Below are 16,513 nucleotides of genomic sequence, written 5' to 3'. Positions count from 1 at the left end.
TTTAGCAGATTGAGAGAGGGAATCTTAAGCCGGCTCCACGCCCAGCATGGAGCCCAACGTGGGGCTCAATCTCACAACCTTGAGATCATGACCTAAGCCGAAATAAGAGTTGGAGGCTTAACTGACTGAGCCACCTAGACCTCCCCAGACTACTTTTATAACAGATATTATAGGTTGTCTCCCAGGCTTCCATTCCGTCTACCTTCATTATGAGGAGGCCATCAAGTTTGGGTGGGATAGCCCTAAAAACCATTTCCAAAAGAAATCCCTGCCAGGGATGGGCACATGTCAACTGGGTCTAATCAGAGTAAAACCTAGGACTTTTGTCCAATGGCTAAGAGAAGTTTCACAGATAAAGCGGATTTCAGACATAATTTGATCTGTTCGCTGATACAGCCATTTTGCTGCCATTAAAAAAACAGCCTAAGAAGGGAGCAAATACAAAGAAGGCAGAACTGAAAGGAAAGAAAAAAAAAAAAAAAAACAGCTGGAGCCTTGGTCAAACTGAGCTTGAAACCCTAGCCTATCACCACAAGTTTCAGTTACAGGAGCCTAGAAATTCCCTTCATGTTCAAACTAATTTTTATACCAATGTCACTGAATGTTCTTTAGGAGGCTGTCCCAGCCAGCCATATACTTACCTTCTTTGATAATATCGATAATGTCATTGGCATTGAAGCTGAGTTCATCTGTGTCCTGAGCATCGTAGGCATACAGAGCCTTGCACTGTGGCACCTGAGGCTTAGGCTTGGGCTGGGGCTTGGGTCTGCCGCCTGCTGGGGGAGGCCGACTGGTCGTTTGTCTCCGGACACTGTGGAGAGAGTGGAAGCAGGTAAGAGAAGGGACCTAACAGGAGGCAACACTATGTGGCGGTCTGGAGCACGGGGCCAGCACTAGCCTGTTAAAGTTCAAATCCAGTTCTGTCCTTAGAAGATACGCCACTCCCTAAACTTTCTCTGAAAATAACCCCTGCCCCCCGCCAACTTCAGAAACAGAACTCTTGCCAGTGCCACAGAAGCAGGTGGTACCGCTCCTCAACAGCGATCCTTCCCACAATCAGCTGCCACTCTGCATTTTGTATTAGAAACTCTGCTTTTCTTTGTGGTTTTACCACACACACAAGTATCCCTAAACAATGCACAGTCTGCTTGTTTTTTTAACTGTATAAAAGGAATCCTATTCTACGATCACTTGCTCCATTCTTGAGATGTACCCTGGTGATGCATGAATGTACTGGCCGTGCATTCTAATGGCCTTAGACTTTTCCACTGCACAAATAAGTCACAATTTACTTAGCGACTCCACTGCTGGTATCATTTGGGATGATTCCAGTTTCTAGTATTGCAAAAAAAAAAATGCTTTGAATTTTTTTCAATTCAACTGAGCCACCCAGGTGCCCTCTGCTTTAAATATTCTTGTGCAAGAGTTTAACCAATCTCAGCACTACTGACCTCGGGGGCCAGATAATTCTCTGTCATGGTGCTGTCCTATGTACCACAGGTGGTTAGCAGCATCCCTGGACTCTACCCATTGAGTGCCAGTAGCATCTCCCCCTCCCCGTTATGATCATTAAAAATAGCCCTAGCACGAGAACCCTAATCTGAATCTTCTAGCTTTAAATGTATTCTTTGTATACACTGTATTGCCTCCAGTCTCCATTCATAAATTGTCTCAAAGGCAGAGAGGTATAGCTTGTGAGATCTTTAAATTTATATCGGAAGCAACTATCTTAAATATGTTCATAAAAAGCATTTAGAAAAAAAGTAGAAAACATTTTCATCAAGGACAAACCAAGGTTAAGCCTATATTCATATGCTTACAAAGGAAACTTAAGCTTTACGTTTCTTTTCAAAGGAATGGGTGGCCCTCAACTTGGTGGCCTGTGGAAGGAAAAAGGGAGGGTCTTTCCCTGGGCCCGAGTCCTGGACGGGAAAGCACACCCAGTTTTGAGCTGTGTTCTCAAAAAGAGCTGCTCTTTCTTTGCTGAGGCCCCATAGCAAGTAGTAGGTAGTAGATGCTAATTGGGTACTGATGAGTGAGGTAGAGCTGGGGGGCAGGGGGACATTGGCTGCCACGTGGTGAGGCAGGACTATTCTCGTCAGGGGTGGGATTTCAGGGGGGTTCCCTGGAGCTCCCTGTGTGGAAGGGAGAAAACCCCAAGGTTTGAAGACCGTCAAACCCCATTCTTCTTAGGTCAACCTCCATCTCTATCTTCCCAACCACCACCAAGCACTTGTCTTAGATCCTGGAGGGAAGGCATCTTATAGATGATTAGCCTGACATCATTTCCTTCCTCGTCTACTGGAAATCCCCATTCCCTGCTGGAGCTGTGCTTGCCTCACTGAACGCTGGCCAGGCAAGCAGGCTTTTAATTAAGCAACCTATATATTAGGGATGTGTCACCATTTGGTTAATAAGAGCCATTAGTCTGCAAACCAGAAGTCATCTGATTTCCCAGCAACAAGGAGAGCGGGGGTGGAGGAGGGGTGTGCATTAGAATACCCCAGGAGGGAGAAAAGCCACCAGCCTGGCAGTTCCAGGATACAGGGTTGGAAGGCTGTACACACACACTCTCTCTCTCCCCTCTCAGATATTCGTAGACGGAGAAGATCTGGACTCTATTATGTCCAGGGAGGAAACCATATTTAGTAAAGGCTGATGAGGTCTCTGGGCCCAAGAGTATTGGGACTTAGGTGTTGTCTCCGCGGAAAGGGCGCCAGGGAGCCTCTCAGTGGGGAGACATAATGGACGATGCTCTGAAACAGGACTATCCTCCCTGCAGTGGTCCTGGGAGTCACCTCCTGGCTCCTCTGCCCATCACCTCCAGCTTTGCTCCAGCCCTGGCAGTTCCTCCTCCTCCATGTCTCTGCTGCCAGCTGCTTCCTTTCTGGGCTCCCTGAATATCCCCCCAACTCCGTGTTTGTTAGTTCACTTCACCCTCCACTAAAAGTCCTAACAGTTTCCCCTTGCTCTTGGGAAATGGACCAAAACCCTTCACGAGGCCTACAAAGTCCCGGCCAGGTGTGGTCCCCACTGGCTCCCAGCCCCACGTCCTGCCACAGGCCACACTGCTGCCTTCCTACCTTCCTTTATGAGCCCTGACTGGCGTTAGGACACTCCGTTCAAATATTCCTAGCTTACGTCATCTTTACTGATGAACGACAATGCTTTCCCCCCTAAGATCAGGAACAAAATAGGGAGGTCAGCTCTCCCCACTTCTGTTCAGTACCGCACTGGAAGCTCTAGCCAGAGCAATTAGTCAAAATAAACGGCCTTCAGACTAGAAAGAAGTGAAAATACCTCTATGTGCAGATGAGATAATCTTGCATATAGAAAATACCAAGGAATGCACTAAAAAGCTATGAGAACCAATAAACAAGTTCAGCAAGATTAGAGAATACAAGAGAAGACAATTCTATTTACAATATATGCCATTTAACAAATTTAACAAAAGGGTGATTCTATTTTTACGAAATATCCAGAAAAAGCTAATCTATAACGACAGAAAGTGGTTGCTTGGGGCTGAGGCTGGGGGGTGGGGAGGCAGTGGCTGCTAACGGGAAGGAGGGATCTTTCTGGGATGATGAAAATTCTAAAATTAGATTCTGATGGGGGCAACCTGGCTGGCTCAGTTGGTAGAGCATGTGACTCTTGATCTCGGGGTTGAGTCGGAGCCACACACTGGGTGCAGGGATTACTTAAAAAAAAAAAAAATCTTTAAAACAAAATAAAACCCAACAGTTGAATGGTACTTTAAAAGGGTTGATTTAATGGTATATAAATTATATCTCAAAAAATCTGCTTAAAAAAAGTAAATTACATAGAACCCTTTTGGCTTAGCACTGCCCTGCTGACATCCAGAGTGACCTTGGCCAGTCTGTGCCCGTAGACACCGGGTGTCCTGGAGCCAGGGCAGGCTGGAGGAGACGGAGGTGGGGAGGACTGTTTAAACACCTATTCGAATGTGGCCAGTGCGTGGTATTTGGTCCCAAAGCTACAGAGGATAAGTCAAAGTAAACCCAATCAAGGTTAGAGCTCAAGGGTTACTGGGCGATCTGCTTGGCAACAGTGACCTTGACTGTCCCAGGCCCTGGACAGCTGCTCCCGCGCTTTACCAAGGTGAAACCAGCTGGTTATTTACTACTTGGCTAAACGGGGTTCACAGTCGGGAGCAGAAAGAGTCCCGGCAGCTTTGAGATGAGGCACTGTTTACTGGGGAACAAGAGTGTGGACTAGGGGACTGTGTTTCATGGGGAATAGATGCGGAGGCTGGGAGGAGCTCTGCATTTTGCATTAGGGAAGTGTCAGTTTCAAGTTTACTTATATTTTGAGAGGGAGAGAGCAGGGGGCGGGGAGGAGGGGCAGAGAGAGAGGGAGAGGGAGAATCCCAAGTAGGTTCTGCACTACCAGTGCAGAGCCCCACACGGGGCTCAAACTCACAAACCATGAGATCACGAGCTGAGCTGAAATCAAGAATCAGACACTTAACCAACTGAGCCACCCAGGCGCCCCAGGGAAGTGTCTGTTTGGACAATGAACCCTGAGGTCACTATTGTCTGGCTCTTTCCTGTTTAAATGTCCTCTGTGACCAGGACAGAGCACAACTGCTCCAGCAGGGAAGCCAGTGACAACAAAGTCTTCCTGGCCGGTCACTGCTGCCTCGTTCTCACATCTGAGCACGGTTTCCCTCCTGCTGTGAGTGTCTGCAAGCAGGGACGTCACCTGGGACGCCGTGCCCGGAGCTGTATGAAACACAGAGAAACCCGCCCGGGCTGTGGCCACACTGGGCAAGGCACTGTGCCGGCATCTGCACAGACACTGCCTCATTTAGTGTGAAATGACCACTGTACGTTCCTGGGACTTCCTGCCAGTCTCATCCCTAGACGACACGATGGCAGATGCATTAGGGTCCCTGAGCTCCGGCCACACAGACCTTTCTGGTCCCTTGGTCTGACCTCCCCCCTGCCCACCCCTACCCCAAGCAGCAGTGTTAATTCCTGCTAAGCCTTCAGATCTCGTTTCAAAACCCCCACCACATCCTGGGTAGCCCACACGTGCTCAGAGCAGGGGTCAATGTGGCGGTACAGGGACCTGTGTCACCATTCAGCTGACTCCCTCTTAGTACTGTAGGTTCCCCGGGGGGCAGGGCCTGGGCTTCTTCCTGCTCACCACTGTAGCCCCCGGACCTGGCACCAGGCCCAGGAACACCGAGCGGCCTCAGTCTGCACATTCTCACAGAGCGACCGTGTGCAGGATTAGGAGGGGCGCTGCCCTGGCTGAAGTCAGTGCATTGGGTCTGAGGCCCAGCTCGGCCAGAAGCTGGCACGTGGCTTGGGTATGCCGCTTCACCTCTTGAAGGATCAGCATCTTCATCTGTGAAAAAGGGAGATTCAGGCAATGGTCCAGGTTCTTTTCCTCATTCCTAGAATGCTTTCTAGAGCACTCTCCACAAAATCTCTAGCATCAGATGTACCACGGGACACAGAAGTCTGTGCCAATGAAGTGACTGCTGCCTCCGCATTTTAGTACACTGCAGACCCGGAAACCATCAGAGAGAGCAGTCGGGAGGGACAGCCATTTTCCCAGCTCTTAGACCGCCGCAGCCTTAAACCCACACAATCTCCTCTGCATCACTAGGTGGCGATCCTGTGTAATCAATAATGGGGAGAGGTAACGACTAGGAGCTGCCAGAAAGTGATTAATGAGGCCTTTTAGGTGCCTGGAGCCTCCACTTGCAGCCAAGGGGTAATTGGTCCATGCAGTGAAGAAGGGATTCAGACTTGCTCACACGGCAAACAAGACCCTCCCGCCCAAGCAGCTGGCACCGGCTCGTCTGGCCCAGGAGAGAGGGTCGTTACGCCGTCAGGAATTCTGTGAGGCAGTTGTTAAATACAGCCACTGCTGCAGATTAAACGGAACACACAACTGACGAAATTAAAAGCAAAAGCAAAAACTACTCATCACTCAACCCTTCCTAACCATTTTGCTACATCTTATTTCTGTCTCTGCGCTTGATGTTAAAAAACGTCTGGTTGCATAAGTCTGGTGGGAACGCTAGGTAACGGTGTGCGGCTGCCCGTCTCTTTCCACCCAAGGCGGTGCGGTCATGCTGGTAGCCTGGCATTGGCCACGGTGAGTAGAAAACTGGCGAACTGGGCACAGCTCAGGCCCTTTGCTGCCGGGAGAGCCAGTCAGTCACCAGCACGCAGCCGACCTCACACTGTCGTGCTCTGCCCAAATGTGTTTCGTAACGCACAGGCAGGACTCAGATAATTTTGGCACGTGACATCTGTACGCCTACTAAGCGTTACATGGTTGAAAACTGTTAGAAAAACAATCATTTCATGGGCTCACGGGGGTTGGAGCAAGAATTTCGGACTCACAACAACAGTTTTTCTTTTGCCATTTCAATAATAAGTTTTCACGTTATATAGACTAACACGTAGTTATAAACCCCAATGTCACTGACCAAATTCAGCGTCTCCTTCTATATAACTTCTGCACAGCATAATCCAGTTTTCCTGTTACTGCTTGACCCATCACTTTGGGGGAATCTGTACACACTTCCCCTTGAGCATATCACTCCCGCACTAAGAAGACAAACACAGGGAGAAGCTAAGTTCCAGCAGCTTGCTTCTACAGCAGGTCGTTTTTCTGAGTCAGGCATCAGACCTCCAATGCCATCACATGATAACCCAAACCCCGAGGTTTCCCAAGTCCTCAAGCGCCTTCCATCCAGGCTGCTTTTGGGAAAAACCATGCTGCTGAAGAAGCCTAGTCTCAAGTGACTGAGGAAGACCTTTGCCCTGAGACCTCAGGATGCCGACCGACACTTGAACCCTCAAGGACAGCTAGCTGCCTGATCTCATAAGATGCCGAACGCCCACAAGAAAAGCAAAACCCCAAATCATGTCAGTGGTGACAAGGTTCTCTAAAGTGAGTGTTCATGCATTTGCTCTCTCCTGCTAACTAACGTCTGTCATCTTCCATTGGATGTTGGCTGTTACGGCGACTGGAGCAGAGGATGTCTGAGTAGGAAAAGACGGGGTAACAGTACAGCTGGAGAAGAAGTTTTGGACTTTTTTACATTGTCCAAATGCAAGAACGTCTGTTGTAACGTTTACCTCACGGCTGTTTGGCTGTTGCTCTCACCCACAGTGAGCGACAGAGCTCTTACAAACGTGTGTGACGGGGAAGGGGTCTTCTGGACTGGTCCCCTTAGCTGCTTCCCCAGGCCACCATTCCCCCAGTTAAAGCCCACAATGCCTGAAGCTTAGACCCTCATGGGGTCTAGAGATTTGAGTTCTTGAAAGTAAAGCCACCTTTCGATCCTGATAGAATATTAACATTATCCAGGGCACGTGGTTGGCTCAGTTGGTTAAGTGTCTGACTCTTGGGCTTGGCTCAGGTCATGATCTCACGGTTTCTGAGTTCGAACCCCAAGCTGGGTTCCATGCGGACAGCGTGGAGCCTGCTTGGGATTTGGGACTCTCTCTCCCTCTCTCTCTACTTCTCCCTTATGTGTATGCACGCATGCATCTGTCTCTCTCAAAACACATAAATTTTTTCAAAAGAGTATTAATATTTCCCTACAAGACCGAAGGACATAAGTAACAGTAATAAAACCCATACAGATAAACTTTCAAGTTGCATCATGCTTGCAGTTTACAAAGCCCTTATTTAATCCCCAAGGAGTGGGCTTTAACATTATATTGTTATCCCTATTGTACAGTTGAGGACACCAAGGTGTAGAAAGAGTAGATGCCCAATGTGAGGAAGCACAGCCGGTAATTGCCCAGCATGTGGCACACAGAAGGCGGATGGCTCAGTAAACATTTGATGAACCAATCAATGAAGGAATGAACAACTGAAATGGGACCCACACCTGGTCCCTGCCACTGTGACCCCCTGTGCTCTCTGTGCACCACCAGGCCACCTTCTGGGAACGTGTCAGAACTCCCACGCCTCCGGGGCGGCTGGATGTACCTGGTCTATGCCAGCGCAAGCTGGGATTGAGCTTTCTAAGATCACCGCTTTGTTCTGCAGATGTGAGATTTATGTCTTGAAATTCCAAGAAAGAAAATAACGGCATTTTATTTCATTGGCTATTTGAAATATGCTCTGTTCCAAAAGGTTGAATCTATAAACATTACTGGAAATGTGGGAATGGATGCCAGGAATTCCTAAGCCTCGTGTCTGCCTCGGCCAGGATACGGCTGCTGCTCCTGTCGATTATGGGTTGAGAAATATTGCTATTGGACACTTGTTGGAAATTTTAATAACCTTGAAAATATGACTCCATTAGGAGAATCCTGTCAAGAGACATACAGGCAGCCTTTGAATTTTTCTATCGATCCCTCCCCTCTGTGGCATGGCAAGAAGCCCAAGCACTGAGCGCTTTCAATATTTTTCTATTTCTCCTGTTTCTAGTTGGATTAATCTGGAGTTATCTCGAAATTTCCTGAAGTTGCCATCCCATGAAATGGACCACAGGATTAAAGAGGCCAACAGAAAAGACATTTCCAGTCTGGGTTTTAATGCTTCCAGTGATGAACTGGAGTCAGATTATGTACGTCTCAGTTACAGGAGGGATAAGATAAAGCGCGCTGGATCGGCAAATCAAGTGTTCCTATGAAATCAGGGCAAAGGCTGAGGAGTGAAATGTTTGTAGGATTCTTGCTTAACCTGTTCTCTTCCCTGATTCTCAGGACATACCTGGAACCTGAATCAGACATTTCAAAACTGAGACTGGACGATAATGATTCCCTCTACATCTCTCTTAGTTTCCTCAGACAATAACAATATAGACGACAATAAAAATAGCTACCATGTCACAAACATGGCAAGCCAAGGGTAAAGGATCTAGTTGGGATGGTAATTAATTTAGTGAAGGCTCCATGCTCTCTCCAAAAAAACCTGGCTGAACCTAAAATAAACTGACAAAGACTTTCCTGAATTAACTTGAGGTGCTAATTATACCATTTGATTTTATCCACATTACATGATCCAAAAGAAATGATTGCTTATGCTAAATATGTCTATAAAGAAAAGTGCACTGGGGGTGGAAGAAGGAAAGGAAAGATAAACCCAGGAGTATGAAAGCCCAGGGAGCAAAAGATCGCACAAACTCTGTCTTTATAGATTGGCACTTTCAAGGTCACTATTTGGAACTGTGACGTATACAGGAATTTTTGTGTTTGTGGAAAGGCTGAAGTTTGGGATCCCAAAGTCTGCTGTTTGCTCCAACAACCTCCTGTGAAATAAAGGCAACTCGTGTTTTCTTGGCGAAGAGGAGCTATTAAATGCAGGTGGCCCCGAGACTCCTGAAATGTCTCAGGCATGCCTAAGGTCTCTGGCCACATCAGAAATTATTTTAATTTTCACTTGATGTGTTTTAGAAAATAACTACAAAGAAAAAGCTCAGACCTATGACCAGAGTAGGATTTTTAAAGGAATGCTTGCCCCACAGCAGATTTAAGTGTACAGAGAGGGGGCTGGCTGGGATGCTTGCAGCTCCTGGACTCAGTGTGCCTAATGAAAGTACAGACAACAGAAGGTCAGGAAAATCTTACTGCCTGGTAGACGGCCGTGAAGGTGCCCTCTCCGTCCAGCCTCACAGCCATCGCCACGTCACATGATGTACGCCTGATCTTTAGAGCTAGAGGTGGCAAAGGGTGTGCTAAGACTTCAATAGGAGCCAGGCAGCTGAGGGCTGGAAGGGAGCAGCCTCAGTTAAGACACAATGTTCCTAAATTGCCTGCCTTTGGCTGACAGATGCTAGCAGTTGGCTGGTGTGCAAGTCTGTAACTTGCAAAGCAGGGCTGGAAAGATGGTTTTGCTTGCCAAAGCCAATGCAAGTAGGAAGCTAACAGACACAGCTAAGAGATTTGGTGCATTTTGTTGACTGGTTGATTTGAATCCCCTGCCTACTTTGGGACATCAACCTTGAACCGGGCCCAGGAAGAGCTGTCTGATTATTTTCATTATGTCCATCTGTCTTAATACTGCAGGTCTCGGTTATGGAGCAAAAATCTTAATTGCCTCAACAGCACCCTCTCGATTCACTTGTGCAGAGAATCTTCCCTGGCTTTATCAATTAGAGAACAGATGCCTTTAGATGAGTGGCTTTCAAAATGTGGTCCCTGGATCAGCAGCAGCAGCAGCAGCAGCAGCAGCAGCAGCAGCAGCAGCAGCAGCAGCAGCAGCAGCAGCAGCAGCTGAGAACTTGACAGAACTATAAATTCTTGGGCATCACCCTGGACCTACTCATCAGAAACTCTGGGAGTGGGCCGGTGAGTTCTCCAGGTGATTCTGTGCACGTTAAAGTCTGAGAACTACTGCTATGGACCAAGCCAGGCAGGCAGGCCATGATCGTTAGAACTGGGGGGAGGCAGCAACTGACACAAACGGGGTAGGTGCGGAGAGAGATCCAGGGTAGGGTGGCGTCCCCTCTACTGTCCCAAACTAAGGTGTTTTCATATCTGGAGCCCAAATGAAGGAAGACTTGCCAGGGGAAGAGGAGCCCCAGGAGAACGTGGTTAAGTGAGTAAGAGCTTTGTGGTCTTTGGAAGGAAGCTGACAAGGCAGGAAAAACATCTTGTAATGGGGCGTGGAGGCAAACGGCAGGAGCCGCTGTCTCTTTCCTGGCACTGCTCTATTTCATCCACAAGCCTCCTGACCACAATTTGAAACTTCATCATGGTAGAGCCACAGAGAGAATGGAACACGCAGGTAGGCATGAAGGAGGGGAAGAGTGGGCTGGAGCAGGCCCATTTTGGGGTCAGCAGAGAAAACCACTCTACCACTGAGAATTGTGCAGAGTTGGAGGACTCCTTAAAAGTCACTCATTCAACCTCGAAGTCACTCCATCAACCTCAGTGAGATAATGCTGGCTCATCGTCATCACCACCATCATCGTCGTCATCAAGCCCCAGCTGACTGAGTAGCTCCTACATGCCCAGAATCATGCTGGGTATTTCATGTATACAATTTCTCGTCCTCCCAACAACCTGCACGCCGGTGGCATTACATCAGCATATAGATGAGGAGAACAAAGCTCAGGGAAGGTGAGCAGCAGGCCCAATATCAGCTAGGTAACAGGGACTGAAATAAGGCCCTCATCCTTACCTGGTACCTGACAACATCACTCTACAGTACGTCTGTTTGCTTATCTCCATCCACCCTGTGCCTGAATATTTCCAGGGTCAAGGTACTCCTTACATCCTAATTCATCTTTGGGATTCTAGAATGCTCTTTTGTTTACTGACGCCAAAAACTACCTCCCGGCGGCGTTCAGTCACATCTTTGAGGTGGCCTGTTTTATGCCTGGTGACTCCACAGGATGTGTGGAACCCCCTTTCCACACTAATAACTGTGAATATCAGTATAGAGTTCCAGAAGTCTTTACTTCCTCCAGCTAAAAATCCTGGGTTTCTTTTTACCACTCTTCATTTTCAGTTCTAGAAAGGCTGAGAGGCTCTCATTTTAAAGCCCTGAAGATCTGTATTCATAAAAGCATCTATACCTCAGAGAATGCTGGGCGGTTATTCTTAATGCTCCTAATGGCTCTTCGAACTGTAGTGTTTATGCAACAGCAGGCACAGACATAAATCAAAACCCCATTATTCCTCAGCCATGCCAGAGAGCAAGACAAGTCACAGAGTAACTGAATCTCAGGGCTGATGGGGACCCTCTTCTGATGTTGACGATAAGCCGTTTCCAGAGAATGAGTTGTGTTTCGATCTGGCTGTACTTTTACAAATGCCAACCAAGAGCCTCATGGCTTTGGGTCCCGGATTACACCAGGCAGGTGGAAAACAACTTTAGAACCATGTACATACACCCCAAAGAAATCCCGGGACCCTGCTGTGATGGATGGAGATGGAGGTGACCAGCTTCGTCTGTAGAGGGTGGGACTCTTACCCGGCAGCACCCTGGTCTGGGACCTTAAGGAAATCCAAGCTCTCCGGCGTCTGTGACACTCGGTCCGAGCCGGTAGACTGTTGGCGAGGCAAGGGTGGACGGGCCATGGAAGTGTACAGACTTTTCTGATTTAACCTCTGGTTCCCAGGAGCATGGGGATGTGGCACAAACTGGTTTTTGAGAACTCCATTCTGATGGTAACCTAGGGAGGGAAAAAGGGGAGAAAACAAGCTTAAATTTTCCAATCTGCTGAAAGGCTCTCCAAATTTCTTCCATCGATTAGCCAAGAGCAACTCACTCAGCTTCTCTAGGCCGCAGTTTTCCCATCTGCAAATACAGAGGGTGCGACTGTAAATACACTGTGAGGAACAGAGCTAATAACGTTGTAAGCTCCCTGGCAAGTGCTTGGACCATGGCACACACTCACACGTGCTTGCTGAACTTGGTATGAGTATCACCAGAGATTCGGGGTTTCAAAGCCCACAAAAGGAAAGGTAGGTTTGCAATGAGTTGGCAGGCACATTCTTGTATCTAAGCAAAATTAGGAGGCTATGATTCAAGAGGGCTGGCAGGCAGTTGTTTAAACAGGTGAACGTCCATTTTCAAGGGGTCAGTCTTGGGTGTCCTCTGCAGAAGCGCACTGTGGGGGGTGGAGGGAACATTCCACACAGGTGGGGAAATGTGGCCACTGCTGGGATCAATCCAGATAGGGCAAGCTCCCATGGCCAAACAACTGCTTCTAGTCAAGATCACATTAGGTAAGTAATGGAATATGGTGATGGGCTCCAAACCACAGGCCTTGGCCTCTTCTCCCTTAGCTCTTCTCCCACGGAGACAGATCTCGGCAAGAATGAAGGAGAACAAGACTCCGCCAGGCACATTTTGGTGAACCTACCATAAAACCTCTTCCAAGTGGATTAAGAAAAGGACTCTTTCGTACAGGTGGGATGACCCTTAGTTTATAAGAGGGACCAGCAGGTCAGAGTGGGCTCTGCCTATGTTAGCTCTGTTGACCTGGAGCAAGATTCATGACCTTTCAGTGTCAGTTTCTTCATGAAAGAAACAAGGAGCTTGCTGCCAAGGTTGCCGAGGAGAGGGGCAAACAGAGCAGGGCTGTGAAATTAAAGGGGGACGTTCACAGATGGGCTGCTCCGTGCTGCGTGGGACGCACTCACCCTCGGTGAGTTCAGAAATTAAGAATAAGCACTTAGGGGCGCCTGGGTGGCTTAGTCGGTTGAGCGTCCGACTTTCGCTTAGGTCATGATCTCGCGGTTCGTGGGTTCAAGCCCCGCGTCGGGCTCTGTGCTGACTGCCAGCTCAGAGCCTGGAGCCTGTTTCAGAGTCTGTGTCTCCCTCTCTCTGACCCTCCCCTGCTCACGCTGTCTCTCTCTCTCTCCTAGAAAAAAATAAAAAACATTAAAAAAAAAAAAAGAATAAGCACTTAGAAGCATTCACAGCAGTTTTGTAGACATAGTTCATGTCTTTTGAATCCAGTAAGGAATTTTGGCTTCTACTCTGAACGCTTTTAAAATTCCATTCTTCTAGTAATTTTTTATTCTATCTTACAATAAAAGTATGGTTTGTGATGGGTTGAGAAAGAAAGAAGGAAAGAAGTTAAGGGGCGCCTGGGTGGCTCAGTTGGTTAGGCATCCAACTTCAGCTCGGGTCATGAAATCGCAGTTCACGGGCTCGAGCAATGCATCGGGCCCCACACTGGCAGTGCAGAGCCTACTTGGGATACTCTCTCTCTCTCTCTCTTTCTCTCGCTCTCTCTCTCTCTCTCGACCCCTCCTCTGCTCATGCTTTCTCTCTCTCAACATAAATAAATCAAAACAAAACAAAAAAAAGAAATTAAGAAAACAAAGAAAAAACCCAACCTTGTTCCTTCACCAGATAGTTTGAGAAAGGCTAATATAAGGGATTCAGGTCCAACCGCCTCATTTTATTGAAGAAGAAATGGTCACGTAGAGGGTTGGGAGCTGAGCTCAAGGTCAGCCTTTTGGTCTGAGGCAACTTTGGCCAACCTCAGCTGAGGCAAATGAACTTTCCAGGTGGTCTGGCCAGGATTTTGCACAGGGGTAGGGGTGGGGGTGGAGGGGCCACCACCATGTAAGTGGTAACGCAATACTACAGTGGTTCTCTTCAGTTCCTTTATGCTTGGATTTTCTTCAAGGGAAAAGGCAGAGAGGAGGAGAGAGAGCTGGGCCAGGCAGCGTGAGGTCTCCCCAAAAGGGACCTGAATTAGTTTGTCAGCTAGCTACGGGCGTCCATATTTTAGCATATAGCTGCGAGATTCCAGAGCAGGAGATGAAAAAAACGCTTTTCCCTGCTCACTTCAGACACTGCTACAAATACGATTTCTGGGCTGATTTAAGTGTGGTCCTAAGGTGACTCCTTCAGACCTAGACTCCTGAACTGATGAACACCAAATATTCTGGGGGCAGTTCCTTATTAACTGAGTTTTATGAGTGATGGAAAAACATTTTGTGCATTTTGAGAGTGCTCTTAAAACACTAAAGGGATTTTTCCAGGAAAAGAGGCTTGCATTGACTCAGGTTTGGATTTTAGTGACCTGTGTGCTGTATTTTAATCATGAAACATGAGAAATATGAAACTTTAAGATCTTGAAAAGTTTTTTTTTTATCCATTTTGTAATTCTTTTAGATGTTCCTTTATTTTTTGGAATAAAGAACCTATCTGACTGAAAATACAAATTTTCCACTTATTCATGAAGCTATTAACTAGTCACAAAATATCATCGTGATACTCGGCCGGAATGGAGGGCTGGCGAGGGGGTTATCACCGGTGAACTCCTAGCCCCACAAAGGCTGCACCCTCCCAACCGAAAAGCTGACAACATCCTGGATGCCTTGGGCAAGGAACTCCTTTTTCTCTTACTGATGTACGAAGCCTTCCCTCTGGGAGTAATATTGCTAGGTGATGAAATCCAGATCGTTAACTCAGCCTCAGTTCAGTCTCACAAGCCCATACTTCTGCATTTCGGGCTCCCAAGCAGGGCCATTATGCTGGCGGGAGTGCATCTGGCACTGAAATGGCTCGCGGTCGGGTAATATGTGTGCATCTATCTGCTAACAGGTTTCTTCCCAAATACATTTTACAAGTGATGGCTCCAGGCTGGCGGTCCCGGTCTCGGGCGCATGCCGTGCTTACCTGGAGGGGGAGGGGCGGCTCTCATTGGGTAGTTGGCATTGTGGGTCCCACCGGAATAGCCTCTGTTTTGAGTTGTGTTCCTCCTGGTAGGACCTGAAATCAACAAGGAAGACAAAGTCAACATCAGTACCACTGGTTGGTTTCATGGCTTCTGATGGTTTCTTGCTTATGGAAAACTTTTGAGAAGAGTGTGGACTCCAGGTTCCAGCCAGATCTGCAAGGAGGCTGCACTAGAGAAGGGATATTTGAGGGAAGTGCTGTCTTAGCAGCTATGGGACGGGAGGGGCCGGAAGACATGGCGATGGACCCACGGTGTTGAAATGTTAGAGACGATGACTTTACAAAGCAATATTAACAGTCCTACAAAAGCGTTTCTATTTTTGTGGGCTTTCAAAAGAGATGGGTGGGACATTTTAATGTTTGCACTTGCGGTCTGAACACAGCACGGAATGAGCCCGTGAGGGCTGCATGTCACGGTCACTGGCAAGAAGCCCATTTCTGCGCTCACTGTACTTCAGCATAGGGTCAAGAGCCTGCATTGTACAGTCTTCCAATGAAACAGAGACCAGACAGGACAGAAGCAGGCTTGTACCTTTGACACAGACGGGAGGAGTTAGAAAACAAGCTGGTGCTACCCGGAACCTCACTGGGGGCCAGAACTGGGCCGGGGACGGCAGGAACACTGCCGGGCAGACGGCATCTCTGCAGAGACACGTACGGCAAAGGAACCCAATAGATGGGTCTCATGTAGGACATGAAGGAGGGTAGGGTTAAGCCAGCTGGAAGAGGGGTGCACAGGGAATTCCTTGCAGAGAAAGGCTGCGGAACTGAGAAGGATGGGAAGTGAGAAGGCACGAATACCACAAAACGAAGGAGCTGGGTCCTGGGGTCCGGGGACAAGGGGAAGCGGCCTGGTGAGGGTTTCTTTCCTGCTCAGTCCCTGCACTCCTTCCCTCCCGATTGGACAACATTCCACTTCGGGGCCTGCTGAACACTGTTCACAACCTGCTGGTTATCTGTTGCTCTGCTTTGCCATGCTCTTCGCCCAAAGGACTGCTTTACCTGGGCCAAGAGGCCTCCACATTCCAGTTGGGTTTGGCCAGGGGGAGGTACTGGCAGGAGACCAGAGTGTGAGAGGGGGTCCTGCTTCCTGCCTATAGTCTTCAGCTCAACTCTTTTCTCTCTCTGCCCCTTCAAGTTTAGTGGTAACAATGGTGTCCTGCTGTTTACTGTCCCTGGGTCCCCACTCACTTTGGTCCTTAAGCCAGCCCCCACCTCTGTAAGGAATCCTTGTATGTATATATGTACGTACGTATGTATGTATGTATTTAGTTTTAGAGAGAGAGAGAGAGAGAGAGAGAGAGACAGAGACAGAGCATTAGCAGGGGAGGGGCAGAGAGAGAGAGGGAAACACATAATC

The 16,513-nt window shown here is 48.1% G+C and overlaps 1 protein-coding gene across 1 annotated transcript in view; it reads right to left on the bottom strand.

Moving 5' to 3' along the window:
* The window catches only part of MYO1E (myosin IE), a 198,391-nt gene that overhangs the window by 7,361 nt on the left and 174,517 nt on the right, over positions 1-16,513 (bottom strand). The window contains exons 25-27 of the mRNA XM_077747818.1: positions 15,094-15,186; positions 11,923-12,124; positions 642-811 (exon numbers count right to left, since the gene is read on the bottom strand). Of these exons, the coding sequence (XP_077603944.1) occupies positions 642-811; positions 11,923-12,124; positions 15,094-15,186 (465 nt within the window). The remainder of the gene's footprint in view (positions 1-641; positions 812-11,922; positions 12,125-15,093; positions 15,187-16,513) is intronic.

Source organism: Crocuta crocuta, unplaced genomic scaffold, assembly GCF_008692635.1.
Source record: "Crocuta crocuta isolate KB4526 unplaced genomic scaffold, BGI_CrCroc_1.0 scaffold130, whole genome shotgun sequence".
Classification (NCBI taxonomy): domain Eukaryota; kingdom Metazoa; phylum Chordata; class Mammalia; order Carnivora; family Hyaenidae; genus Crocuta; species Crocuta crocuta.
This window is presented reverse-complemented; position numbering and strand designations above follow the sequence as displayed.